Raw genomic sequence first — 27,666 nt, forward strand, 5'->3', positions numbered from 1 at the left:
GGTTGAAATGATTTTTTATTTTTTTTTTAAATAAATGTATTTGGAAAGGATTGTGAGGAAATGATTTAGAAATGAACTGGATTTCGCGATTCCGGGGCTAGCTTGACCTAGAGAGAGCGTAACCCGATGTAGGGCGTAAAAAAATTGATACTAGGCCCTTTAACGGTTGCCAAGCTTTGCCAGAATTGGAACCGGAGATAGTTATCAATCTCGCATCGGTAAAGTTAGTTAGCGGGTTTTTTAAAAGTGAGTGTTGGGTCGGTATAAACCCAAGTTTGGGATAGGATGCATCACACGTCATATCATGTGCATGATTTTAAAGAATTGTGATATGTGACTATGTGTTTTGATTGTTATGTTATAAATGTTGTGCGGACTCCCATTGCATGACCCTGGTCTTTTTTCTATTCTTGTTCTTTGGTTGTTGGCTCAAGGGAGTTCAAAATCTGTGTTTTAAGCATTACCTGCTGAGCTATTGAGCTCGCCCTTTATCTTAACATTTTCAGGAAATCAGAGAAGTATGGACGTATGACTTGTATCCATGAACTTAGACGCCGCTGACATTCTACCTGCATTGGTGAGTTTTCTGTGATGTTAGTGATATGATGTACTATGAGTCTTGGAATGACGTATATATTTTATACATTGACATAGGAAAAGACGGCAATGCCTTAGATGATCTCGGGTTCGGGTAAGGACCCAGTAAATGATTCGGATTCCCGGGTTCGGGTAAGGACCCAGGATTCCCGGGTTCGGGTCGTTACATTCTAACTCATAGTAAGGTACATAATGACCATTTTGCACTTAGTTAACCTCGGATTCGGATAAGGACCCAAATAACGATTCGGACCCCAGGGTTCGGGTCGTTACAATATATGTATAGATAAGCTTTATGATTATTTCGTGCATAATTAAGTCTTATGATTTTCATGTGGCATTCCCGTATACTAGAATGATAAGGACATATATGGCTTTGTTGGCCTTTGTTTTTCGTTTCAAGTGAGAGGGGTTGTACTCCATTTACTTGGAATTTATAATGTATTTGAGCGTATGACCATTCTCATGTTCAATTAGGTCCCCATCGTACTCACTTTTGTGCCCATTCTATTGTCAATTAGGTTTGGTTCAAGGATGGGAAAACTTTGGATCATTGTTGAAATAAAAAAAGGGGTCATTTCGGGGCAAAATGCACATTCTGCCATACCGGATCCGGTTCTGCTTTGGGGAACCAGTTCCATGCTGAAATTTTGTGTCCTAGTTTTGCTACCCTGGAGCTCCTCATAACTATCCAGGCCATTCTTGAGCAGCATCGCTGGGGGTGTTGTTTGGGGACTCTGTTAGAGATTTTTGCGGGGTTGCTTGGGTACATATATATTGATGACCTCAAAACCTATTTTAGGGATGAAGATTCATCCATCTCATTTCTTTTCCATTCTTGCCCTTTTTTTTGTAGAACCGGGGTTAGCTGCCGTCCCCGGGGGGTTGGTTTCCGGGCAATGTTTTCTCTGTGAATTGACAATATATACAAGAGAGACCAAAAACCCTTTTGTTGCAGAGTAAGGAAGAACTCTAATTTTCTAAAGCATACCCAATATATACAAAACGTTTATACATACAGACAAAGGACAGGAACTGGTAATACAATCCATAGCTGGAAAATTTTATTTGTTGTCGCTATAAGCACTATGGTTCTAATCAGGACCTATGCATAAAAGCCTTTCTCAACTAATTGCTACTAGAAAAAGAAAACTTTAACATGATCAGGAACAGAAACAGAAATTCGAGTCCATAGTTATTCAAATTCCATTTATCTTAAAAGAAGAATATCGCAAACATTGTCTAAGCAATTCATCATTTGTTAAGGCGATAAGTAGGAATTGCCAGTATATGCTGAGCTCTATTTATCACTAAACCAAACTCCTCAGTCATGTCCAGCTCTGTGGGCAACATGCCATTTGGAAGCTCCCAATCAAAGCAATGCACCAATTGTGCCACCACTTGCCGGACAATGGTGAGGCCCAATTGCATCCCAGGGCAGCCTCTTCGGCCAGAGCCAAATGGGATAAGTTGGAAGTCACGTCCCTGGATATCTATAGTACTGCCAACAAATCTTTCTGGGATGAACTTCTCGGCATCAGTCCATAACTTTGGATCCCGCCCAATTGCCCAAATGTTTATGGTGACTCGAGACTTTTTGGGTATGTGGAAACCATTAACTGTGCAGTCTTCCATAGCCTGATGTGGGAGCATTAATGGTGCGACTGGGTGGAGCCTGAAGGTTTCCTTCAGCACCATGTCCAAGTACTCCAATCTTTCCAGGTCTGATTCCTCCACCATCCTGTCCATGCCCACCACTTCTTCCAATTCTTTCTGGACCTTTTTCATCACTTCTGGATTCCTCAAGAGTTCCGAGAGTACCCAAACAATTGTTGCTGAAGAAGTGTCAAATGAAGCTGCAAGCATGTCCTACAAAGGAAATTGGGGGTATGTAAAATGATAGTATAATTTGTAATCTACAATATACTAATATAGTAGCATTTGGGCTATAACACCAGCCTTCCAAGTAATTGCAGTATAATTTCAGTCAAAACTGATGATATATTATGTATAGGCATCGATCCTACTAAAAGTACTGATGTAGATACAATAAAATTACCAGCAGATTGGCTTTGATATGAGCACGATCAATACGGTACTCAGCTTCTTCAGATTCCATGAAGGCCAACAAGATATCAAGAAAGTCCTTGGTTTGGCCTTTGTCCCTAGCTTGAACATGGTCATCAATTATCTTCTCAAAGAACCCATCAAACACCTTGCTAATAGCCTTCATGCGCCGTTGCAGTCCTTGAAGGTCAAGTGCCCCGACAAAGGCAAAGAAGTCTCCAAGGTTAAGCGTGACCCCCAACTGCATGCCCTCTTGAATCACAGCTTTGAACCCCCTCTCGTCAAATTCTTTGTCCGCGTACTTCTTCCCAAACATCATCCGACAACTCATGTCTGCATTCATGGATGTGACTTTGGCAGTAAGATCAACAGCAACACGATCCCGGGCTGCCAGTTTAATGAATTCGATCAAAAGTCCAACCTCCTCGGATCTCATAGGCTTGAAGTAATTTATTTTAAGGCTGCTAAGCAATTCTAAGGTGCACAACTTACGCATAGTGCGCCAATAAGGGCCGTATTCGGAAAAGGTTAAGTTCCTTTGATCATAAGAAATATACTTAGCAGTCTCTTGAGCTGGCCTACCAGCAAAAACAAGGTCATGTGTCTTGAGAAACTGCTCGGCAGCTTCTGGGGATGAGACGATGATGTTGGAAACGAAACCAAAGCGCATGTACATGATAGGACCATATTCTTTGGCTAGTTGTTGCAGATCTCGGTGAGGAAGCTTTTCTACCAAATGAAAGTGTCCCAAAATTGGGATTGCTTTCGGACCAGAAGGTAATCGCTTATTACTGTTCCTCAACCATGCTTGCACAACATAAGCAAGTGCAACAAGTAGTGCAATTGTTGTCCAAGTCAAAGCCATAGAAGACATGGTTTGGTATAGTATCAAGCTAGGCCTCTGGTGCTCAAGTATGCTGGATATAGTCTAAATGCTAAGACTAATCTAATTCTTTACTTATAATGAACAAGGTCACAATCAAAATATATATAAATATATATTTATATATATTATTGGAGTTTGGGACAGAAACAAATAACATCCAAATATATTTAGGATGGATCGATCAAAGAATGCATACGCTGATTTAATTATTTTGACAATTTATTCACGTAAGATAAGAATGTCCATGTAACTGACATAACATGGAGAACTGTATTGGAAGCATATCCCTTTTGTCTGTTCATGCTATGGGGGCAATCAGTTTCAGATGAACATATAGTTTTCATGCCTTTGCCTTTTTCGCATCTCGGAGTAAGGAAGAAACTAAACAGAAAAATATGAAGTGTAGCTTCAGCTCTTGTTGTCTGTGATTTGGTTGATAATTCTAATGGAAGTAGAAACTCACACTCACATCTACTTGTGAGGGTGAGGAAGTAGGAGTCAATTAGAACCCTTGGTGGTAACTCCAAACTTAATTCAAAACCTAACTCTTGCGAGATTTGTTTACCATATAAGAGTCTTCAATAACACATCTCAATTTTATCTTTGCCTTGTACTCAAACCTCCCAAAGTCCATTTCTGACCTGACTCGGAAGATATATATATATATATATATATGGTTAGATACTGAAATGAATTTGTTCTTCTCCTTTGAACGGCTGAACATAAATTGTGGCTCAGTTCATGCTCATTCATATTCTCATTCCTTGTTCTGTTGCGGGAAAATATGTCATGCCTACTTGCTGGTTCAGCTGTGTTGATGAATGTTTTTGCGTAAACTACAATTAGATTTAGTAGTCGAAAATAAAAAGTGGCCCATTTTAAAAGTTTATTTTTCACTTTGATTGAATTAGGCAAAATAATTACAATTGAATTGAGAATCATTATTCAGGTCCAAGATACTCTCCTATCTAAAAAACTAAATTATATCTAAAATTTATTTTTCTTTTATTTTTTATAAATTAAATGTCGAACTTAGATCAATACTTAGACCAATACTTAGATCTGCTAACTTAATTGTTGTTTTTCCTTTGTTTTTCAACTCGAGTGCTGTATAGTCTATAGTGAGGTGGTAGCTCCTTGTTGGATTGGTTCTTTGATGGCGCTCTTCAAGCTTGCTTCACTTGTAATTTGTATGGATTTTGTGCAATAAATGTTTCTTTTTTAATACCTGGATCCCAAAAAAAAAAGTATCTACCTTTCATTTTTGCTTGTCCCATAGTAATTTTTTCAGTTTAAAATTTAATATAATATTTTTAATTAATTCTTTTTACTTTGAAGGTATATGCACCCTCTATATCTATTTGAAAATTCGTTGTTTATTACAATAGAAAATGCATTAAAAATTATCTTCTTAAAAAGTTTAATTTTTAAAAGAACAATAAGAAAAAAAAAATTTTAATATATTGTGTCCTCCTAAGAGAATGCCGTGTTTTTAAATATATTGTGTTGTGCTAAGAGAATGCCGTGTAACTAGCATTTAACATGCTAGGTACACACACTAGCTTTCAAATTTGAATATCACCATTATTATGTAACACTAGGACGTTTTAGAAGATATGTAACTGAAAATTATGTGTTGTACTTATTATACTAGTATTTATTTCAGAATAGGATGCGAACGCCAAGTCATGATCAAATCTGGGTTGGTTACAAGTTGTAGTTATCCACTAGCTCACAATTAAATACAATAATATTATGTTCTCTTTCGAGTATGAGAGAAAGATCAAAGACTCACATATAAAGATCCTTGTTCACCAAAAGAAAATTGTAGAATGATTTGAACCCAAATGCCATAGTTGTCAAAGGCGCAGTTGTCGCGTTGAGTACACTTAAGGTGGCTGAGTTATGTAAGGCGTGTGCCTTTCCCACCACGCCTGCTTGAAAAAATCATTTTTTACTTCTTTTTTTATTTATTTTCGTTTTGTAACTTTGTTTATTGTTTGTTTATTATTTATGTATAATAGAATATTATTATTTTATTAGTCAATATGATAGAATGCCTACAAGTCTACAAGTTAAAAAAAAAAAAAAAAAAAAAAAAAAAAAAAAAAAAAAAAAAAAAAAGGAAAGAAGAGTAGAAGACAGAGGCTCGCTGCGGCACTCAGACTCTTGGATCTGCATCGGCAGCTCGGCCAGCTGGTAAGTTCTTCTCTCCTTCTTCCCTCCTCCTTCTCTTCTCGGATCTGCTTAGATTTTTTTTTTTTTCTTTCTTTTCTTCTTCTTCTCTTCTTTTTCTTCTCTCGAGTCTCGGCTCTCTCGAGAGTCTGGCAGATTTTTTTTTTTTTTTTTTTTTTCTTCTTCTTTTTATTTATTTATTTATTCTCCAGTTTTATTCTTCTTTTTCTTCTGCTTTTTATTTTTTTACTTTATTTTTTTTTTCTCGAGTTTTATTTCAATCTCAAATTCAAAAAATCTCAAATTTAATATGTCTAGTGTATAGTGTTTAATATGTCACCTCTGGTTTTGGGTTCTTTTAGTATCCAAGGGTTCTTTCAACTGTAGTAGTTTCTGACTGAAGTTCATAATGAAATTAGTTGTTTTTTTTTTTTTTTTTTTTTTTTTGAGAAAACTTAGAGTTTGTTATTGTTGTAAACTGTAAAGAGGTTCTCTTGGATTTACATTTTTGTTTAACACGTTTCAATTAGTACAAATAATTAATTATTACTTGCTTGGAGTATTGTCTATATTAATGGATGAATTGGATTGTATATGTTGTCTCAGTTTTGGATTGACCATGAGTTTAGGGATTGAGCCCGAGGTTGTAATAAGTCGTGTCACTTAGTTGCTATAGCAATAAAAAAAAATACTTAAAAAGAATTCATAATGTGTATTATCTATATTAAATATTAATGGATGAATAGGCTTGTATTGTCTGATTAACCATGAGTTTAGGGATTGAGCCCAAGGTATATTAATAAGTCCTGTCACATAGGTGGGTTTTGATTTTTTTTTTTTTTTCAACGTGTGCCTTGCTTCAGTCGGGCACGCGCCTCGCCTTGCGCCTTGCGCCTCAAGCTCTAGAAGGCATTTACACTTTTGTACGCCTTGAGCCTTTAACAACTATGGTGAATACTACATAAATTTAAGATAATTGTGATAGGATGGATGATACCGTGTTTTGATTTGCCCTTGGTATGGTGGGTAAACTTCCCATTAATAGAAACAAGCCATATGCTTAAACGAAAAACAAATAATCACTCGGCATGTGGCACGGAACACATCAGTAAGAGCAACACGTGTGACAAGTCAAAATTCAATCGAATTCCAAATATCAGCAAAGAAGAAAACCAGGACCAATTCAAAAAGGGCAAATTACATAAAACACCGGAGGTTTTTATCTCGTGCATTAATGTAATATTTCCAGTTTTTACCATTTTCTATTTTTTGAAATTTTCTGTTTTTACGAGGGCATTTTAGTCTTTTCACGTTTTGCGTGCCGGACACCATGGGATGGGCCCGGTATGTCTAAGAGTTGGTTCTAATTATACTTAGAAAATAGTCCAAAAGAAGCCACAAGTTGATAAGAATGGAAAGAAGAAGAAAAGAAAAAATCCTTCTCCAAAAAGGAAACTGTCGCCAAAGTTGGTAACTTGAACCCGTTTTGGTAATCTGGCTATATCTCTCTCCTCAAGTGTCAAAACGACTAAATTCATACAATGGTTAAAAGGAAATTCGAAGAGCTACAATTTTGTATTTCACGAGGAATCCTTAAAACAGCTGTTTACCTTGTCAAAATTAGGTTGGAAGTCTGTACGAATTCTAAAGTCCTTATTTGATAGAATTTCTATATATGTCTTCTAAATCTAGAGATTTAATTGATTTAAATTAATTAAATTCTATTTGATTCTATCTTGCTCATTTTGCACTTTTAATTTGATATATGTAATGAGTATGCTATGTTGTTTAACATATATTAATTAGAGGTTATTTGACTTTGATTTGAAATTTAGAGAATTTAATTATTTTACTTAATTAAATTCTATCTAATGGTTCCATGGATCTATTTGTGTTTTAGAAGTTGTTTCTATATTCAAATCATGGACTTGGACTTGTTATGTATTCACTTGGCTGTGTTTTGAGCAATTGATAACATTGTTGTTATATTTATATTCATGAGAACATGTTTTTTTTATGGAATATATTGTTACCTTGTGTAATGAATTGCACACTTTGTAATTGACATTATGTATGCCATTTTAGAATTGAAACTCTAAGGCATGGATTGTGTGGTTTCAACTTACTTGCGCATGGAAGGTGTTTTCATGCATTATATAAATTATGTATAAGTTGTGAACTTATTTGGTTTATTTTGGAGTCTTAGGACATTATTGTTACAAGTGACATGGGTAGAGTTTGGCTCTAGTGCCGGAGGTATGAGTTCTCCCCAATTGAGATAGTGCGCACTTAGGGTGGTCTTCCCTGCAGGTTAATGCCTGGAATAACCGTTGAGGTCTCGGCAGAATTCCGAGCTTTAATGTCCAAGTCTTCCACTATTTGATTTCGCATTCAATTCCAAGTTGATAATCATGTTTAATTGTGACTTGTGGTTTTGGTTATTGGCGATTTTGATGTTGTTAAGTACATCTGAGCTTTATGATATCAATGAATCATGGTAAATTTTGATGTTATTAAGTACATCCGAGCTTTATGATTTTAATGAATCATTGTAAATTTTGATGTTGTTAAGTACATCTATGCTAAGTGGTTATATTTAGTTGTTTTCGCATTTTAGATTTCAAGTTGATAACTTTGAGAATCTATGTCTTGATGCGTTGTGTTAGAAGTTCTAATTATGCTAAATTGTCATATTTAGTTGTTTTCGTATTTTAAATTGCAAGTTGATAACTTTGAGAATCTATGTATTGATGCGTTGTGTTAGAAATTCTAATTATGTTAAATTGTCATATTTAGTTGTTCTCGTACCTTAGATTTCAAGTTGATAACTTTGGGAACCTTTATCGTGTTGCTTGTATATCATGCTCTTATGTCGTTTGGAATTACATGAAGGATGTAATGTATGTTATAAATGTTCTAAGGTAGCTTAGGATGCTCCCTAAGTCTAACCTTTGACATAGACGTTGGGTGGTATGACCCTTTTGAATTGTTTCAAGTCAATGTAAAAATCTCTAAAGAAATCGAGTCATGCATGCTCATTCTCTACGAGTAAACTTGTTTACTCACCCCGAAGTTACTGGGGGGTTATTTCAGGTACGAAAACTTGGTTCGTGATGTTCATCATTGCTTGAATGATTATTGACTTGAAGGTTTTTAGTTTATGTAAAGGTTGGCTTGAAATGCCACTTGTAGCCCTTTTATGTCAAAATGTGTATATTTGATTCCATATATGTAATGTGTACATAAGTACACTCTATAAAATGTATTTGACTTGTATGAGATGAGGCCGGAGGCCAATGACATATAATTTGTATCCTATGCAATTTTTGACTTCATGGAATATTAAGAATATATTGAAAAATATTGAGTTATTGCTTCACCATGTTTGTATTGGGCGTGGGAATTCTATTTTGATTCTTCTATAGGGTCTCCTTAATCATGTATGAAGTGTGTCTAAGGGCCAAATGATATTTTGAAACCATTTCATAGTTTTGAAATCTGAGTTTTCATTCCAAGTTCCATTTTTGTCATTTTGGCCGTTGGGGGGGTCAAATTTTGCATCGGCGGTATTTTTAAGCCATGGACCATTGTAGCGCGTCCAAATAGGTAAGTTATGTTTGCGTGCATGGTCATTTCCAGGCAAAACCTCATCCTTTGTGATTTGAGCCTTCTATGGATTCATTTTGCGTTTTTATTACATAATCTGATTTAGGGGTATTCTTGACTTTTTACTTCAGTTTTATTTTCTTTCTTCAACATGGTTGAATAGAAAACGTGATTTTAGGGGGGGTTTCTTCTTCATGTTTTTCCAGAAAATGTCGTCTTGGTACCGAAAATCGTTCACAAAGTTCAGCTTTCAGTTTTGCATTTAGCAACTTTTTGGAACCTCATGACCTGATTTCATGAAGGGGCATTTCTGGCATCTTACAGTGAGTATTTTTCTATTCCTTCTAAGATGTCATGTAGAAAACTCAATTTTGAGGGGGGTTTCTTCTTTGTGTTTTTCCAAAAAAAATGTCATCTTGGCCCTCAAAAATCTATTTTTTGACGAAAAACCCTTGCTTCTAGGTTTTTGGGTTGAGCATTCTAGTTTTTGCCATCTAACCGGTTAAATGGGGTCATCTAAATGGTTAGATGTGCTTGGGCAGTGTTTTGGTCATGATTTTTGGTCTTCTAACCGGTTAGAAAGGTGTGGTAACCGGTTAGATGTTCTAAGGTTGACTCCTTTTGATCTTTTTGCCCCTTCTTCTTCTGTTAGCCATATCTTCTTCATCCGGACTCCGAATCAAGTGATTTTTGAGTCTAAGTTCACTAATTTTTCATTGTCTTTCCAATGGTGTGCTTGGTAGCACCCAATTTTATGTTAGAAATGACCATTTTGCCCCTAGGTTTATTCTTGTCCGTTTTTGAAATGCTGCTTTCGCATTTATTTCTTTTGGGTTCCGTGACCTCGTTGAGGGTCACATTGGTGTCTTAGAGACATGTTGTATCTCTAGAGACCATTGTTTCATCTTTTTCTTCTGCATTCTGGATCCAGTTCGGGTCATCACAAGACACGCTGGGTTGAAAAATCCAAGGTCGTCACAACCTTGATTTATGTATTTTTGAGGGGATTTGGGTTGTAATACATGTTTTGACGTACTTATATACACAGATTTATTTATTCAATGATTTATGTATTTTAGTTCTTCCAATTGATCATTTCATTCTATCCATATATCTATATATGCTAGAATAGATGCTCATGTGTTTATCTCTATCTCTTGTGTTGTTGATGCATGTCTATGTGTGTTGATGCCATAGATTTAGAGATTGTCAAGACATAGTGCTTAATATAATGCTCTTATGATTTATTTGATGGTTCATACTCATTTCTTGATGGATTGTGCCTCTCCCTTAGTTTAATTGGTTTAATATTCATGTCATTAGCTTAGATGTAGTGTAGTTACCTTAGTTGTTAAATGGGAGGACAATCCATACTTGTTCTTTGATATTCCATACTTATGAATGCAAGGAGTATATCTCTCTAATTAAGTGATGTGTTTGGATTGTGAGCTTAAAGAATGATTAATGACTTAGTTTGATATATTGTGTTATTCATTGTGTTGTTTAGACAATATACACTTAATTGGTCATCCATGCTTGTTGAAACAACCACACACACTCACTATTGTTGCAACATATATTTTCCCCCTCATTAATTATGAATTGAGTGTATAGAAAGGTGATACGTAGTGGTGATCTCTAAGTCCCAAGACCTCTCTCTCTTGTTTTTTTATCCTTTAATCACTTATTTTATATTGAGCTTGTTTAATCTTAATTGTAGTATAATCAACCAAACAATCTACCTTTGATCACTCGACCTACTAACCCTAAGCATTGTTTCCATTACTAGTAGCCCTCCAATCCCTTGGGACGATCCCTACTCACTCTTGCTACATTAGTAGTAGAGGTAGTAGTGGTTTTTATAAATTTAAACTTGACACAAAAAGGTTTTTCTTGAACCATAAATTCACTACATTAGTTTGGCGTATAGGAACGGCCCTATAACCGTCAATTAGCATCTTTATTGTGTTCTCTCAGCCGAAACTCAAGTTTAACCTTATTGAATTGTGTGGTAAACTGAGTGACCAGAGAGTGGAATGGTCCCAACTGCCAACTTAGACATCTGAATTATTTCGATAACTGACTCAACACTAAATTTAAGTCTTTAATTATATGTACACTCCTTACAACCATTTCAAGTAGAATCTCTAGACCAATAATCAATGCTTCATATTCTTCTTAATTATTGGAGTATTTGAAATCCAAGAAGAAAGAGAAAGATTCTCTTCTTCCATTGGGAGCTATGATTACAATTCTAGCACTAACCCCTTCACTTGTGCTGGAACCATCAAACATCAAAACCCATGGCATTTCAAATATTACCAATGCCTCCAATTTATCACACACGTATGGATCAATTTCAGTTGATGGGTGGTCAGCCAAAAAATTGGCCAACACTCTATCCTTAACTGATTTTTGTGGAACATAAACAAAGTTAAATTCCGTAAAGGCCAATGCCCACTTGTCGATTCAGCTAGTGATCATCGGCCTCGACAGCATATACTTGATCAAGTCAGTTTGACAAATGATGTACACCACAAACGGCAACATATATATTCTTAGTTTCATGGTAGAAAAATACAAAGCTAAACAGAGTTTTTCAATCGGTGTATATCTACACTCGACCGATGTTAATGTTTTACTCAAATAAAAGATAGCATGGTCTTTCCCTATTTCATTATCTTGAGCTAACATACTGCCAATGGATTATTCCGCCACTGATAAATAAAGTTTCAGCGGCCATTTATTCTATGGTGGCATTACAATTAGTATATTAGCCAGATATTCCTTAATTTTGTCAAAAGCATACTGATGCCTTTCTTCCCATCTAAACTCTTCTTCCAGCTTTAATTTCAGTAGTGGTGAGAAAGTATGGATCTTTCCTGCACAATTCTTGATAAATCTTCTAAGATACTAAACCTAGCCGATGAACCTCTATAGTTGCTTCTTACTAGTAGGCGCCATAGCATCCATGAGGACCTTGATTTTATTCTGATCTACTTCAATCCCCCTATGGTGAACCAAGAATCCTGGAAAGTTTCCAACGGCCACTCCAAAGGCACACTTAAATGGATTTATCTTGAGCTTATGAGTATGCATTCTTTTGAAAACTGTCTTCAAATGGGCCAAGTGTTGCTCATTAGCTAATGACTTTACTACCACATCATCAATATAGACTTTAATAAAAATGGCTGATCTTATCATAGAAGATAGCATTCATTGCCCTTTGGTAGGTTGCTTCAGCATTTTTCAAACCAATGCCATGACAACCCATTCAAAAGTTTTAAATAGACCCTAGGCACCTAAATGCGGTCTTTGGAATATATTCCTCAGCAATGTATATCTGGTTGTAGCTTGAATGCCCATCCATGAAAGATATAATCTCATGTTTAGAGGTAGCATCTATCAACTGATCAGCCACTAGCATTGGATATTCATCTTTTGGTGTGGTAGTATTTAAATTTCTGAAATCTACGCAAACCCTTATCTTCCCATTCTGTTTTATAACTGGTACAACATTTAAGAGCCATTTAACATACCTGGTAGTTCTTATGAAGCCTGCCTTCAATATCCTTTCTAACTTCACCTTCACTTTACGCACAACTTCCGGTGACATTCTTCTTGGAAGCTGTTTGTACGGTCGATAACCCTCTTTGATCGATGGTTTATGTTTTACCAATTCCCTTGATAATCCTGGCATTTCTTCATAATTCTAGGCAAAGTAATCCTTATATTCTTTCAGCAGATTAATCATCTTTACCTAATAAATAGGTTCCAACAAACTTCTTACGTGCCCAAATTGACTTCCAACAATGGATCTTGAACTTCTACCTTGCTATCATCCATTCTACAAGGAGCCGATCCCAAATCTTCTAACTGAATTGCATCCAGTTTTTCTTACATCTCCTCTGGAACTCTAACTTCGGCCACATTAGCCGAACATTCTGAAAGTAACTATTCATGCTTGCCAATCTTTTTTCAACAAAATATACTTTTAGCCTAATACAAGCGGCCCAGAAAGCCTGCTTTCTTTCTCTCTTTTTACTGTGGTCCTTGTTCATCATTAACCACTTGAGTATTTTCAGCAACTGGTCATGGGAATTCAATCCTCGGCCTAGACATCTCATTCGTTAGTTCTTACATGTCCCCATCAGCTAACCTTCTTCTTGTAGTGGCTAATATTGGTCTTCTCATCTTATATGTACCTGTAAACTTGATTGGTACACAATTTTCATCTTATAGAACTACTTCAGCAAAATATACCTTTGCCACAAAAGGTTTGTCATCAGCCTCCACTTTCTTCACTTCACTTCCTTCCTAGAAGATCTGTATCTGATGTAGAGATGAAGGTATACACATGTTGGGATGGATCCAATCCCGTCCTAGAAGGAGATTATATGCCGCTATTGATTCTATCAAGAAGAATGCGGCAAACGAAAGCCTATGGTAATCTCCAAAGGCAGAATTCCTTTGGTATTAATGGCTCCTCCATTAAACCCACTAATAGCTACATCACTAAAGATAATATCTTCAGTGCTTTTGCCAAGCAACTTCAATGTAGTTATTAGAATAACATTTAAAACTGATCCATTGTCAACCAGAACTCTATTGATCGGTTGTCCTTCTACCCAAACCTTCACATAAAGTGGCCTTAACTGCTTGGTCATGGCTAACGGTGGTTTTTCAAATACCACATTGTCAGCATCATTTGTTACTTTTGTAGTAACCTATCCTTTTTTAGCTGAATCAGTACTCTATGTTGTTGCCTCAATAGCCACCACTTCTTCATTAGTGGCTCTAAGTGGTTCTGCTGTCTTAAGGCTTTCTTCCGCTGTCATTGACTGACATTAAGTAGCCTTAAAGACGGCTAGTAAAACAAAAGCCATACTACAAGCCACTTCTTCTAGAAAACTTCCAAAATGAATTTTGTACTTAGGAGCATGCTTGAGATCCACATCTGTATCAGTTTCATGCCTCTCAGGTGCAACCTCATCACTAAAAGCAATGGTTATGTCCATGTCTTCTGGTTGATGCTCTGATTTCCCATCTCAGTTAACGGCAGATTTAGAATAGCCGTTATAAGATTCTTCTTTCTTCCACCCCTCAGCCCTTCTGCGTTGCAGCCTCCTCTTCTGGGTCCAAGTGAGGCCATACTTGGCCGAAGGCCTTTCTTTCGGATGTTCTAGTCTCTTCCATCTCTCAGGTAAAGTAACAGGTGGTCTCACCATTCAGAATTTGTGTGAAACATCCCTTTTTGTACCCAAACCTCAAATTGAATCTGGAGTCTCCTTTTAAAAATAGGAGATTGTTGGCTTGAACATATCACTGTAATTCTTTTCTGCCGGTCATATGTCGTCCATGCATCCATCAGTTGGTAATGAATACTTCTTCTGGAAGAATGAGAATCCCTTCTACAGTCATGGTGATGCCTTCTGTTATCACAACCCTGGTAATCTGGGCACTGGCTATGATTGATAAGAGCAATCTGGCTTCTCTGAACCTCTTTTCCAAGTCACTATCAACTCACTATTGGAAGTAACTGGGTCTAGCTTAATTAGAACTTCCTGCATTTGCTTTTCTTCCCCAGTATCAACCTTTTTCCTTGGAAACTTTGGAGCAAGGCTGATCATATTGCTAGCAACAATAGTAGGAAATGGATCAATGTCCACTCCCATTACTTCTGATTTATTTGATGGAAATTTCAACATACCTTCATCAATAGCTTTTTGCAAAAAAATTCAAAATACATAATAATTATTAGTACCATGATTCTAGGAATTGTGGTACTTGCAGAATTCCTTTCACTTTAGCTCATTAGCTATAGGAATAATATGTCCTTTTGGCAACAATATTTGTTTATCGGCCATAAGATGATCAAATATCTATTTCCTTTTAGACAGGTCGAAAGTATAGACTTTTCCTGAATCGACCATTCCTTTCTTGGCCGAAGAGGTAGATGCTTGTCCGACACTTATGAAAGATTTTGATTTGACCAAAGCCTCATAAACATATGGCTTCTTGATATGAACATCGGCTACATTAGCTTCCAAATCATCTTCCAATTCTATTGAGAAAACTTCGTAGGTAGGATCTCTATAGTAAGTTCCTTTGGAATAATTATTTCTATCATTTTCTTCTTTGAGTATGGACTCAAATCTGCTGGCTCTGTCAGCTAACTCAAATAAGTCTCTGAACTCTATTCCTTTAATCCTCTTCCGGTGCTCAAAGTCTAGGCCATTAAGGGCTAGCCTAACATACTCCCTTTATGGAATAGAAACGCGACACTTAAGTTTAGCCCTTCTGAATCTGGCAATGAATATTTCTGATAGGCGCTGAAAAGTGCGCATTTAAACCCCTTAAGCTTGAATATTCTAGGACCTTATTCTATCTTATTTTCCTGTTTTAGTCTAATTTCATGTTTTTATCTATTTCAAGTCAATAATATTAAAACGGCCTAATTTCGATCTATTAAGGCCTTTTTCCAGTCAAACTAAGTCTTGGTGAGAATTTGGAGTAAAAGGAGGCTGATGCTGAAAAACTGCCAAGTTGGATCAATTGAAGAAAAGTTGGATCGATTGAACCCTGATTGATCGAACCAACCTTGAGATCGATCGAACTGTTCGCTGAAATTATTAAAAAGCAGATCTAAAGCTCATTTCAAACCAACTCGGTTTGTGCTTGAAAGAGGAGATCCTAGGGTTGAGTTCTCACATTTTTGGGCTCTAAAAGCCTTGTATATATGAGGGATTGAACCTTTTTTGTGGGGAGATTCATATTTTTACATTGTAATTCCTATATTTTTATTAGTTTCTCTCTCTAGAAAGCTAGAGATTATGGTTAGAAGAAAAGATGGAAGTGGAGGCACATCTCAAGAATACATCTCTAGATCCACATACTCTCTCTCTCTCTAGAGCTTCAAAGAAGAAGAAGAAGAAGATAAAGCCATGTTTGGAGCTTACCCTTAAGGGTTTCATGACCACATTCACCTCCTCTATGATTGGCTAGATCTACACTTAGGGCTTAGATGAGCCCTAAGTCTTGTGTAATCTAAACCCTTGTATTTCTATTTTTGGGGATTTATATATATATTGTTGTGATTAGTAGTTAACCTTATGATTATTGATTCAATTCTTCCTAATGATTCCTTATTTTAATTACATGTTGTCTTATGTGTGATTATTTGGGAATTGATCTCTACACTAGATTATCTATGTTGGTTGCATATCTATGTGTGATTAATTAAGGATTTAGTGATGCTAATCATGGGTTTTCATTAAATGGGTTTGTAAACTAATTTGATGGATTATACTTATACTTGATGAGTTGTTCTACAATTTAATTCATGTTTGTAGGTAGATAGACAATCTATTCTTGATTTGATATTCTACACTTATTATTGCAAATTTCATGATTCTCTAGATTGATGTGTGCTCTCATTAGACCCATTTGTTAACTAATTGATGGATTATGCCTTTGTCTTGGTGGGTTGTTCTACACTTAGTTTACATGTTGGTTAGGTAAACAATTCACTCTTGCATTAGATAGTTCACACTTTTACATGCAAATTGTGTTTATGTTTATGGCTACATCTTGATTGCAAAAATGTATTCTCCATTAATGGAATTTAAGTGGTTAATTACATGAGCTTAGTGGTGATTCTAACACCCTAAGACCTCTCTTCATATATCTTAATTCCCTATCTCTCATTAGTTTATTTTACTTGCATTTTAATTTCACTTCACCATAGTTTAATCAACCAAACCCTTCTTTGCAATCTTTTGATACGCTAAAGTCGAAATTAAATTCCAACATGTATAATCTTTGTGGACGATCCCTACTCGCTATACTTCATTAGTTGTAGTAGTGGTTTTATAAATGTAAATTTGACCTTTAAATGCTTCCTAAACTACAATCATATTTTGACCTTGCGAAACGACCTCTCACATTAAAAAGTTCATTTTCTAAACACTTAGAGAGGGGCTCATCAGTTTCCACAGATTCATTGGCCATCTGGCACAACCGAGATATATCGGCCAGAGTTACCTCTAATTCTGTCCGGTAGAACTTCATATGGAAGAGCTCCTCCATCTACTGCCAAGAATGAACAGAATCTGGTGGTAAGTGAATATACCAAGAGAAGACTGATCCCATGAGGGAGTTTGGAAAAATCCTCAATTTCAACCACGGACTGGATCCTGCTTCCCCATATTGAATAGTGAACCTGCCGATATGTTCACTACAAGAAATATCATTTTTACCGGCAGTTTTTATGTGTGTGCCGTTGTTAATTAATTTTTACCGGCAATTTATAATAAACTGCCATTATTGGTTATAATACCGGCGGTATGATAAAAACGGCCGGTATATATGTAGTATTTCCGGCGGTGTTTATAAAAGCGCCGGAATTAATTAAATAATTCCGGCGGATATAAAAAATATGCCAGAAATTATGTAATTTTTATTTAATTGTTATTATTTTATGTATTATTATTTTTTTCCTAAAAATCACGTTTAGGGGAGGCTATTACTATTCACACTATTTCTATTCCTCCCTTCTATTCTCTCACTGACTCGATCACGGCTTCAAACCTTGGTGGTGCGGTTGGTGTGGCGCAGGGAAGATCACGGCGGTGGTGGCCGATTGGTGGCGCATCAGAGATCTGCATAGTGGTGGTTGTTTAGTTGGCATACGGTTAGTTCTAAAAACTTCTAACCCTAATCCCTCCCTTCTTAAGAGCTCCACTTATCTCTCTCTCTCTTAAGTAATTAGCTTATATTGTCGTTAATTTCTTAAGTAAAGAGAACAATTGCATATATGTTTTGGGTTTTTCTCCATTTTACTCTTTCTTGAACGAATCAGCTCCAACTACTGCATATATAATTTCTGGTATGTTGTTGCCGATTTTGGGGCTTCTGATTTTTGAAGGAAATAGGGTAATGTTGTTACCGATTTTTGGTATGTTGTTGCCGATTTTGGGGCTTCTGATTTTTGAAGGAAATAGGGTAATGTTGTTGCCGATTTTCGGTATGTTGTTGCCGATTTTGGGGTCTTATGATTTTGAGGCTTTCATGTTGGTTCTGCTGCTTTGGCTTATTTCTTTTCTAAACAGATGGGTTTTTATTGTTCTTATATTGTAGTTTGTATTTTTGTGGCTTGTATTATGTTAATAGGGTCTCTTTCTTAAGAATTCATTGATTGGTGAGATACATGGGTTCTTCCAATTTGTCGTATTCTTTAAATTCCAGCAACTTTTGCTATGGATGTGAACCCTAACTTTTGGTTTTAGTGTTCACAAAACAAATTAACTAGTCAAGCCTTATATTTTTTCATGAATTAAAGTAAACTTGTATGTATTAAAACTGAAAAGGAAAAAGGAAAAGAAAACTGTAAAAGGAAAAGGAAAAGAAATCCAATGCATTAAACTTGTATTTATAGTTAAAACCAACACTCTCTCTCATATGTATTATTCTTCATGAGGATAATAAATAATTTTTATTACTTTGTTACTTTTGTAACTTTGTTGTAATATATTTATTATTTTGTAGAGATTCATGTATAATTTCTTTTATTAGGTTATAGAATCTATCATAATGGACAGAAGTTGGATTACGGAGTCAAGGTAATTTAAATTTTAGTCTCGTCAATTTTCAAAAAAATAATAAATAAATAAAGCTTAATTCTCATTTTGGTTTAGATATTTACGATGAATTCATTTTTACTTTTGTCTTTCTTACTATACAAATAGGATAAGTACTACATACTCAAATGGAGTTGAACAATTTCTAGATACATCGTTTGAGCGAGTTGGGCAGAGTGGACGCATATATTGTCCTTGTAACAATTGTGGGAATTGTATCAAGAAAACACGACAAGAAGTTTTGGATGACTTGATGTGGAATGGGTTTATCCAAACATACACAACTTGGATTTATCATGGAGAACAATTACCTTCGTCTTCTAGGCATAATGATGGGCACACCTTATACGAGCACATCGACTCCAATGTAAATAATGATGACATGCACGAACTCTTATATGAGGGTTTTGGAATTCAAAATGAAATGGGTGAACAAGCTGATAGGGAAAATGAGTATCATCAGGGCCCTAATGAAGAGGCAGATAAGTTTTACAAGCTTCTAGATGATGGAAAAACAGATCTATATCCTGGGTGTAAAAACTTTACGAAGTTGTCTTTTATAGTGAAACTATATTTGTTGAAAACTTTGCATCATTGGACTGATAAATCATTTAGTGAGTTGCTAATGTTTTTGAAAGATGTACTACCAGAAGGTGAGACACTGCCAAAATCTTTTTACGAGACAAAAAAGATAATTAGTAACTTAGGTCTCAAGTATGATAAGATTGATGCATGTCCCTTTGATTGTATGTTGTACTGGAAGGAGCACGCTAATGATGAAACATGTCATAAATGTGGCAAGTCTAGGTGGAAGGATTTTGACACTCATTCCGAGGGCAGTACAAGTACATCACCCCGATCAAAAAAGACAAAAATTCCAGCCAAAGTTATAAGGTATTTCCCTCTTAAGTCAAGACTTCAACGGTTGTTCATGTCAAATAAAACAGCTTCAGATATGCGATGGCATGAGGAAGAACGCATAAAAGATGGAAAATTAAGACATCCTGCTGACTCTCTAGCGTGGGATCATTTTGACAAAAAGTATCCAGAGTTTGCTAGGGATTCTAGAAATGTTAGACTTGGCCTAGCATCAGACGGTTTCAACCCATTTAGGACTATGAGTATTGCACATAGTACATGGCCTGTTGTTCTTGCTGTATACAACTTGCTAGGGTGGATGTGCATGAAACAACCTTTTTTCATACTGTCCACCTTAATCCCTGGTCCTAAGGGTCCTGGAAATGATATTAATGTATATTTGCAGCCCTTGATAGAAGAATTAAAGGAATTGTGGGTTGAAGGGGTGGATACCTATGATACGTCGAGAAAAGGGATGTTTCGCATGCATGCAGCGTTATTGTGGACTATAAGTGACTTTCCTGCTTTTGCAAACTTATCTGGTTGGAGTACAAAGGGGTATTTGGCTTGTCCAGTTTGTCTTAAAGACACTTGTTCTTGTAGGTTAAAGCATAGCAAAAAAATTTGTTATACAGGCCATAGGCGTTTTGTTGAGTAATGTCATAGATTCAGACGCAATAAAGCAGCTTTTGACGGAACAGAAGAGACTAGATGTGCACCACCTATGTTATCTGGAACAGAAGTGCTACATGAACTAGAGGGCATTAGTTTTCCAGCATTTGGGAAAGGGGATGATGGCAAGGGGAATGTTGCACAAGTGGATGAAATAGATGAAAATCCAATGTTCAATTGGAGGAAGAAGAGTATATTTTTTGAATTGCCTTATTGGGAGCACCTTCTTATTCGTCATAATCTTAATGTGATGCATATTGAGAAGAATATATGCAACAATGTACTTTATACTTTGATGAATGAACCAGGTCGAGGAAAGGATGGTTTAAAATCAAGACTCGACTTGTAGGAGATGCAAATAAGGCATTCACTTCACCCCCAGGAACGTGGTGCAAACAAATATTATTTGCCTTCAGCAAGTTACACAATTTCTCCACTTGAAAAGAAAATCTTTTGTCGGGCGTTGAAAAAAGTTAAAGTTCCAGATGGATATGCAGCTAACATATCACGTTGTGTGAAATTGAAAGAGCGAAAAATTAGCGGTTTAAAGAGCCATGATTCCCATATCCTAATGCAACAACTATTACCAGTATCCATTCGCAAGCTATTGCCAAAGAATGTATGCTCTACACTTGTTGAGTTGAGTAACTTTTATAAGGAATTATGTTCAAAAACTCTCATACCGGCTGAGTTGGACAATTTGCAAAATAAGATTGCTTTAACACTTTGTAAATTGGAAATGATATTCCCACCATCTTTTTTTAATGTGATGGTCCACTTATCAATTCACTTAGCTCAGGAAGCAAAGATCGCAGGACCAGTGCAATATCGTTGGATGTATCCATTTGAGAGGTTTAACTTTTTTGCACTATTTTCGTAGGCTTTTTTCCCCACTAAATATTGCAAATACTTCTCATTTTTTTGTTGTATCCTATCAGGTATCTTTTAACCTTAAAAAATTATGTGCGCAATAGAAGTCGCCCAGAGGATTCAATTGCAGATGGGTATTTAGCTGAGGAATGCTTAAATTTTTGTTCAAGATACCTAGCAAACGTGGAGACAAGGTTCAATAGGCCCTCAAGGAATGATGACAACCTTGATGATGGAGAAGAGATGTCTACTTTTGGCCCTAGAGGTCGTGCCTTAAGAAAACAGGAGATGATTGTTTTAGATGATGATTGTCAAACACAAGCTCATCGGTATGTGTTATTTAACTACGACGGAGCTACACAATTCATTGAGTAAGTGAAAAGTTTACAATATTTGACCTAGTTGTTATTATTATTATTATTCATTTGTTGTTAACAATATAACATATAGAGTATGATATTTTTTCATTACAGAAAGCATAAGAAATTTCTTAAAAGAAGGCAACGGAATTTAAAGCCACGACAAATACAATCAATGTCTCATCTATCATTTCATAAGTGGTTTAATGAATGTGTAAGTATCTACACATAGAACGGTTAATTAAATTTTATATTATATATGCTATTTACTTTATTGTAAAACTTATATCTTTGAAAATACAGCTGCGGAATACGGAGGATCCTATCCCTAATGAGATTCGATGGCTAGCTCGGGGTCCTAATGTCGTTTCCAAACGATTTAAGTCGTTCGTGATTAATGGGTTTAAGTTTAATGTTAGAGATCATGATAATCAGAGGAAGACCCAAAATAGTGATGTTGTTTTAAAAGCACACACATCAAGTTATGCAAGAGCCAGTGATCAAAATCCTATTGCAGGAAATGTTCATTACTTCGGATTATTGATTGATATCATTGAGTTGGACTACAATGAAGAAAGGAAGGTTGTATTGTTCAATTGTGATTGGTTTGATGTACTCTCTAAGGGTAGAGGGATAAAGGAGGATGATTTTGGGTTTACGCTCGTTAATTTTTCACGTGTAATGCGAACTGACGAACCATTCATTTTAGCATCTCAGGCTGAGCAAGTGTTTTATGTTCAAGACCCGGTTGATACAGATTGACATGTTGTTATAGGGACAAAACCTCGTGATTTATATGATATTCCTGAAGATGATACTGAGACCTATGGATTTGAGCAACCATTTAGTTCTATACACTCGGATGCAACTGATGATCACATTCATTGGGATAGAGGTGATGTGCCTGGAACAATGGTTGATAAATCTTCATCAGCAAACACGGAAAAAGAAGATATTCTGGATGAATAACATACTTAGAATGATGATAATTTTTTCTTAAATGTTGCATTTTCTTATTTTTCATCTTTTTTTTGGCTTCGTGCTTATGGAATATTATGATTTTTTTTCCATCTCTCCCTCCCTTACTCATTTTCTTATAACTTGGTCAGTAAAAAGAGTATACATAATATTAGTTATTTATTTATTTTTTTTAACATATTTCAAATTGATATTGTCCTAAAACAAATAAAACTGTGGTACTATCATACTTAAGTAAATTTATACTTCCTTCTTGCATATTCTAATTGTTCTCAAGTGTGTTACTTTTCCAAATTTTGATGTTTTTGAAGACCTAATATATTCAGCCTAAATTTCATCTTAACTACCAGCTTGAATAAACATGGCAACAAAGGTTTGTTAGCTTTATGCAGGAACATAATGAAACGTAGGGCAACAACAAACTTGGAATTAGAATTGCATGGAGGACTTTCTCAGGGTTCAAATTCGCAGTTCCATACTTCCCATGGTTCACAAGAAGAGGACGTGGGGACTACTGAAAGCAATGAGTTAATAACACCGAAGAAGACTTGAGGACCCACACGCTGCGCAAATGTGGTACAACATGACACCAAAAAGAATGGCCTGATACCATTAAGGTGACTTTATTTAAATGATGGCATTGAATGACTATAAAGTTTTAGGAAATGCATGCAAGTGAAGCCATTTTATAGTGTGAATGACTTATTTATTATTATACCATTTGACTTATTTGGTCCAAATCGATGACTTATTTATTATTATACCATTTTACAGTGTGAATGAGCATGGACAGCCTAATGGAGCCGATGAAAAAAATTTCGCTAATTATTTGGGCACAATTGCCCGTAATGGTCTTGCAGCTCCCTTGAACTATAAAAATTGGAGGAAAGTCCCTGAAATAGTTAAAGAGGACATGTGGACGACGGTCCGGGTAAAATTTTTTCGACTCTTCACATCTTTGACTGACTGATTTCACTTGTATACACATTTCATTTCTAGAGTTAAATTTTTTTTTTTTAATTACTCGATTCTTTATTTATTTATCTTTTATATGCAGGGCAAGTTTGCAGTAGAAGAAATCTCAAAAGATTGGACATTATCATCCCTTGGTCATAAATGGAGAGATTGGAAGAGTGAAATTAAAAGTAACTATTATAAAATTTGGCGTACAGATGAACAACGATATGCAAAACCCACCACCAAGTGTTGAGGAGGACCAATGGGATTATCTCATTAGATATTGGCGTACAGAGGCAGCACAGGTAATTCATAATGTTATTTAGGTTATTTAATAATATTAGATTTATCATTCCATGTATATAGGTATATTCCCATCTAATGTGTATTTAAAATTGGATAATGCTTATTTACAATTGGATAATTAAAGAGGACATGTGAATTGGTGGTTCGAGGTTGCTGTTTGGTTGCTTGATTTGGTTGTTGGAGTTCAAATTCGAGTGTTGATTGCTATGGGTGGCTGAATTGGTGGTTCGGGGTTGCTGTTTGGTTGCTTGATTTGGTTGTTGAATGATTTCTAGCATTTTTTTCCAGTCAGTTTCTACTATTTTTTCCTAGTCAGTTTCTAGCATTTTATTCTAGTTTTTATCAGTCAGTTTCTAGCATTTTTTTCTAGTTTTTTTCAATCAAGGAATAGAGAAGTAGAGAGAGAAAAGTCAATATTAGACCCAAAATTCCTTCAATGCTTATACATAACCTGGTATCCTTGCCTTTTGTTTTGTAAGTAATATTTCTGTATTATTTTTTTGCCATATTATGTCCATAACATTTTGTCCTAATTTACTGTTTTAAAATTTACTTTCATATTTACTACTTAAGCCCATGTTAAATTTACATTGTTAAGATCATAATTCACTAAAAATGTGTATGATGTAATAATAGTATATAATTAATCAATACATAATTTTCATATACACATTCACTTAGGACAAATCAAACCATGAAATTAATCTAACATTTGTAATAAGTTGTCATTCAAATACCCTTTTAGAATTTGTAAATGTAATTGGTAACTTGAGGATTGGTCAAGTCAGAAAGATCCAAATAATTTCATTGGCCTGGTTGATTATTGAATTTTGAAAATTTACGGATGCTTGAAATAGAAGATTTACCCCTTACCTTAGACGCTTAGAACAAAAAAAGCAGGATAAATTGGATAATCAAAGTGGAATTATAGCTGGCCACTTGTTATACCTGGTAAGCTAAGCTTTTACCTTCAAATGTAAGACAATTTTTGCTGAGAAAGTATACCAGCAGAAGCCAAATGATGGCATCTCTCATGATCATGTAATTGTTGAACATGAAGTTGACAATGACATTATCAATCTTGAATACATTGAGAAAAAAATAAAACAATAGAGAACTGAACATAGAAAATATTAAGACGTCTAGAGATTAAGAGCACGAGAGATGTCTACAGATGAAGAGAAGTATCAACTTCTGAAATTTCAAATTTTTGTGAAGTGCTGAGTGCTGCTACATCAGTGGACCATAAGTTTATTATTAATGGCGGGGTCTTGGTGGATCTAAAATCAGCATGCTTGCACTATGAGTTGGGTCCGAGGGAGAGGAGACCTTCAAGAGGCGGTGTAGGTGGAAAGACCATTTCAGGTTGGAAGAACAGCCTGGGAGGCCATAACCCAGGAATGAAATCCCAAAAGGAACATGTAATAAGTGAAGCAACTGAGTAGTGCTTGAGACAACTTGAGCAATTTGCTAGTCTTAAAAGCATTCCCTTCTGGTCACACACGCACAAAAACACACATATTCCCTCTTTTCATAAAATCTCTCTCTCTCTCTCTCTCTCTCTCTCTCTCTCTCTCTATATATATATATATATATATATATATAGATTCCTTTTTAGGTAGGCTATTTGGTCTTTTCCAGTTGATCATTATTTAATTACTCCTTCCATATCCATTGCGATTTACAATAATACCAGCCTAATCAAAAGCAGATACACACTCTCAAGGGTTGGTTTACTTCCTCATCTAATTATTTTTTACTTATTTAATGGTTCAGTAAAAATATCATAGAGACAACAAAATATTTCTGATGTCAATGTTTCCTTTAATTCTAGCATACTTTAATTCACTATGCTACAATTCTTGGTGGTTCATAATCCAATAATTTAGCTCAACCCAACCAATCCAGATATATGTAGCTTCTCCATTTATAATTTGGTAGGTTTTGATATAACACATTCTAATACAAAATCTCAAGACAAGGAAATATATATGTCGAGAATGTGTTGTTATAGATTACAAGCAAAAGCAACTAGCAAGAAGCTAATAAATGGAGTAGAAATGATATTACAGGACAACTTTAGTTGTAAAAACAAAGAGGAAGTCAATGTACAAAAGAATGTTGAATCATTTAGTTGTTAGACATCCTGCTGATTTTTTCATAGTTAGTGTTCACTTAACCTGTAACATATATAACATTTGTTTAAAAATAAGGATTAATCTACTTAGCTCATATATAACATGCGTGTGTTTACAATTTAAAAGGCTAATATATACCTTCTTATTCCTTTGTTTTAGAAACAAAGCCAACAAAATGAAGTAAATCGCTCTAAGCAAACAATGCTGCACACAACTGGGACAATGAGTTATGCGTGGAAGGCTGAAAAGGTTAAGTCTGTTTTTTTTTATTTAAGTTAATCACTTGTATGTCACACAATTTATTATACATCAGTGCGATATAATTATAATAACATATATATATATATATATATATATATATATATATATATATATATATATATATATTAAAAAAAAAAAAAAACAGATGAAGTTGGAATTAGGGAAGGCGCCAACTCGTGCTCAACTATTTTGCGCAACACATAAGAGCAAGAAGGATGGCAAAGCTAGTGATGAACATGCTGCCAAAATGATTGTAAGAATTTTTTTAGACCTTCAATTATTTATTTTCTAGTTTGATTAAGTGTAAACTATGAGTACTAAAATTTATTATATTTGATATTTTTTATCTTTTTGTGTTTCCTTATCCATTCTATGTATGCAGACACAACTAGAAGAGCTTGCTGCAACTCAGCCTTTTAACCCAGATGAACCTTCACCCTATGATTTTTATGCCCAAGTTAGGGGAGAAGAAAGAAGGGGCCGTGTTCGGATGTATGGCTTGGGACCTACGCCAACTAGTCTTTGGGGGCCATCTCCTAGTAAAGCGGAGCTGATAAGGAGGACCTCACAAGCAGAGGAAGTGGCACGTCGTGCTCGTGCAGAAATGAATGAGAAAGTGGACAAGATGCGTGCCGAGTATGATGAAAAATATGAAGCTTTGAATGCAAAGATGGCTATGATTTTGCGTCATATCGAAAATCAAAATTCTAATGTACAGGTAAATAATTTTGTTATTGTACCCTTGTAAACATTTAACTATATAAATTTTATAAGTCCTAATATATTTATAATTATATTGTATTATGAAGGTGCAAAATAAAATTATATTTTATTGTGAAGGTACCCGGCTCCTCAACTACTACACTTGGTGATCCTTAAACTTTATTTTTGGTCATGGAATTTCATCCTTGGTAAGCATTTAGATTTTAATTATCATTTTCTTTTAATCATACATTTAATTGTCTTAATTATTATTCTTTGTTTCATGGCTTTTATTTTAAATGTATGTAGGGCAATTTGAAGGAAGACGAGAGATGAAATTGAACCATTAATTCTCAAGGCCCTCGCATAGTCTCACTCAAATTCTCAATGAAATTTTGATGTTTTATTTTGCATGATTTCCTTTTGAACCTTTTATTAGCACTTGACATTTTGAAACAAAACTTAGATGTTATGGGATGTTATTGAATTTTAATGCAACTTTCTTTGTTCTATGTTATATATCAAATTTAAGTTGTTGGATGTGTTGTGATTGATAAATTACATGTGATTTCATTAAACAGGAAACAAAATAAAAT

At 35.3% G+C, this 27,666-nt stretch overlaps 2 protein-coding genes across 7 annotated transcripts; one reads left to right on the forward strand and one right to left on the reverse strand.

Annotated features, from left to right (window-relative positions):
• Nucleotides 1–1,851: 1,851 nt before the first annotated feature.
• Nucleotides 1,852–3,529, reverse strand: LOC132267681 (cytochrome P450 71AU50-like). Its single transcript, XM_059768802.1, has 2 exons — nt 2,657–3,529; nt 1,852–2,466 (listed from the first exon to the last, which is right to left on the reverse strand). The coding sequence occupies exons 1-2, from the start codon at nt 3,527–3,529 to the stop codon at nt 1,852–1,854; spliced, it is 1,488 nt and encodes a 495-aa protein (XP_059624785.1).
• Nucleotides 3,530–5,476: 1,947 nt separating this feature from the next.
• LOC132267252 (uncharacterized) lies at nt 5,477–27,610 on the forward strand. Of its 6 annotated transcripts, XM_059768354.1 has the most exons (12): nt 5,477–5,749; nt 18,905–21,351; nt 21,438–21,740; nt 21,843–21,942; nt 22,032–23,323; nt 23,481–23,637; nt 23,764–23,968; nt 26,267–26,356; nt 26,514–26,621; nt 26,751–27,086; nt 27,209–27,279; nt 27,380–27,610. In XM_059768354.1, the coding sequence occupies exons 2-5, from the start codon at nt 20,852–20,854 to the stop codon at nt 22,488–22,490; spliced, it is 1,362 nt and encodes a 453-aa protein (XP_059624337.1). In that variant the 5' UTR covers nt 5,477–5,749; nt 18,905–20,851; the 3' UTR covers nt 22,491–23,323; nt 23,481–23,637; nt 23,764–23,968; nt 26,267–26,356; nt 26,514–26,621; nt 26,751–27,086; nt 27,209–27,279; nt 27,380–27,610. The 6 variants fall into 6 exon arrangements, with proteins under 6 accessions (XP_059624337.1, XP_059624340.1, XP_059624341.1 ...); XM_059768357.1 differs by lacking the exon at nt 18,905–21,351 and having other exon boundaries at nt 5,484–5,749; XM_059768356.1 differs by lacking the exon at nt 5,477–5,749 and having other exon boundaries at nt 18,033–21,351; nt 23,567–23,637.
• Nucleotides 27,611–27,666: the final 56 nt, after the last annotated feature.

The sequence above is a fragment of the Cornus florida genome, unplaced genomic scaffold (assembly GCF_030987335.1).
Source record: "Cornus florida cultivar Cherokee Brave unplaced genomic scaffold, ASM3098733v1 CherokeeBrave_3.0.0_Hap2_Chr07, whole genome shotgun sequence".
NCBI lineage: Eukaryota > Viridiplantae > Streptophyta > Magnoliopsida > Cornales > Cornaceae > Cornus > Cornus florida.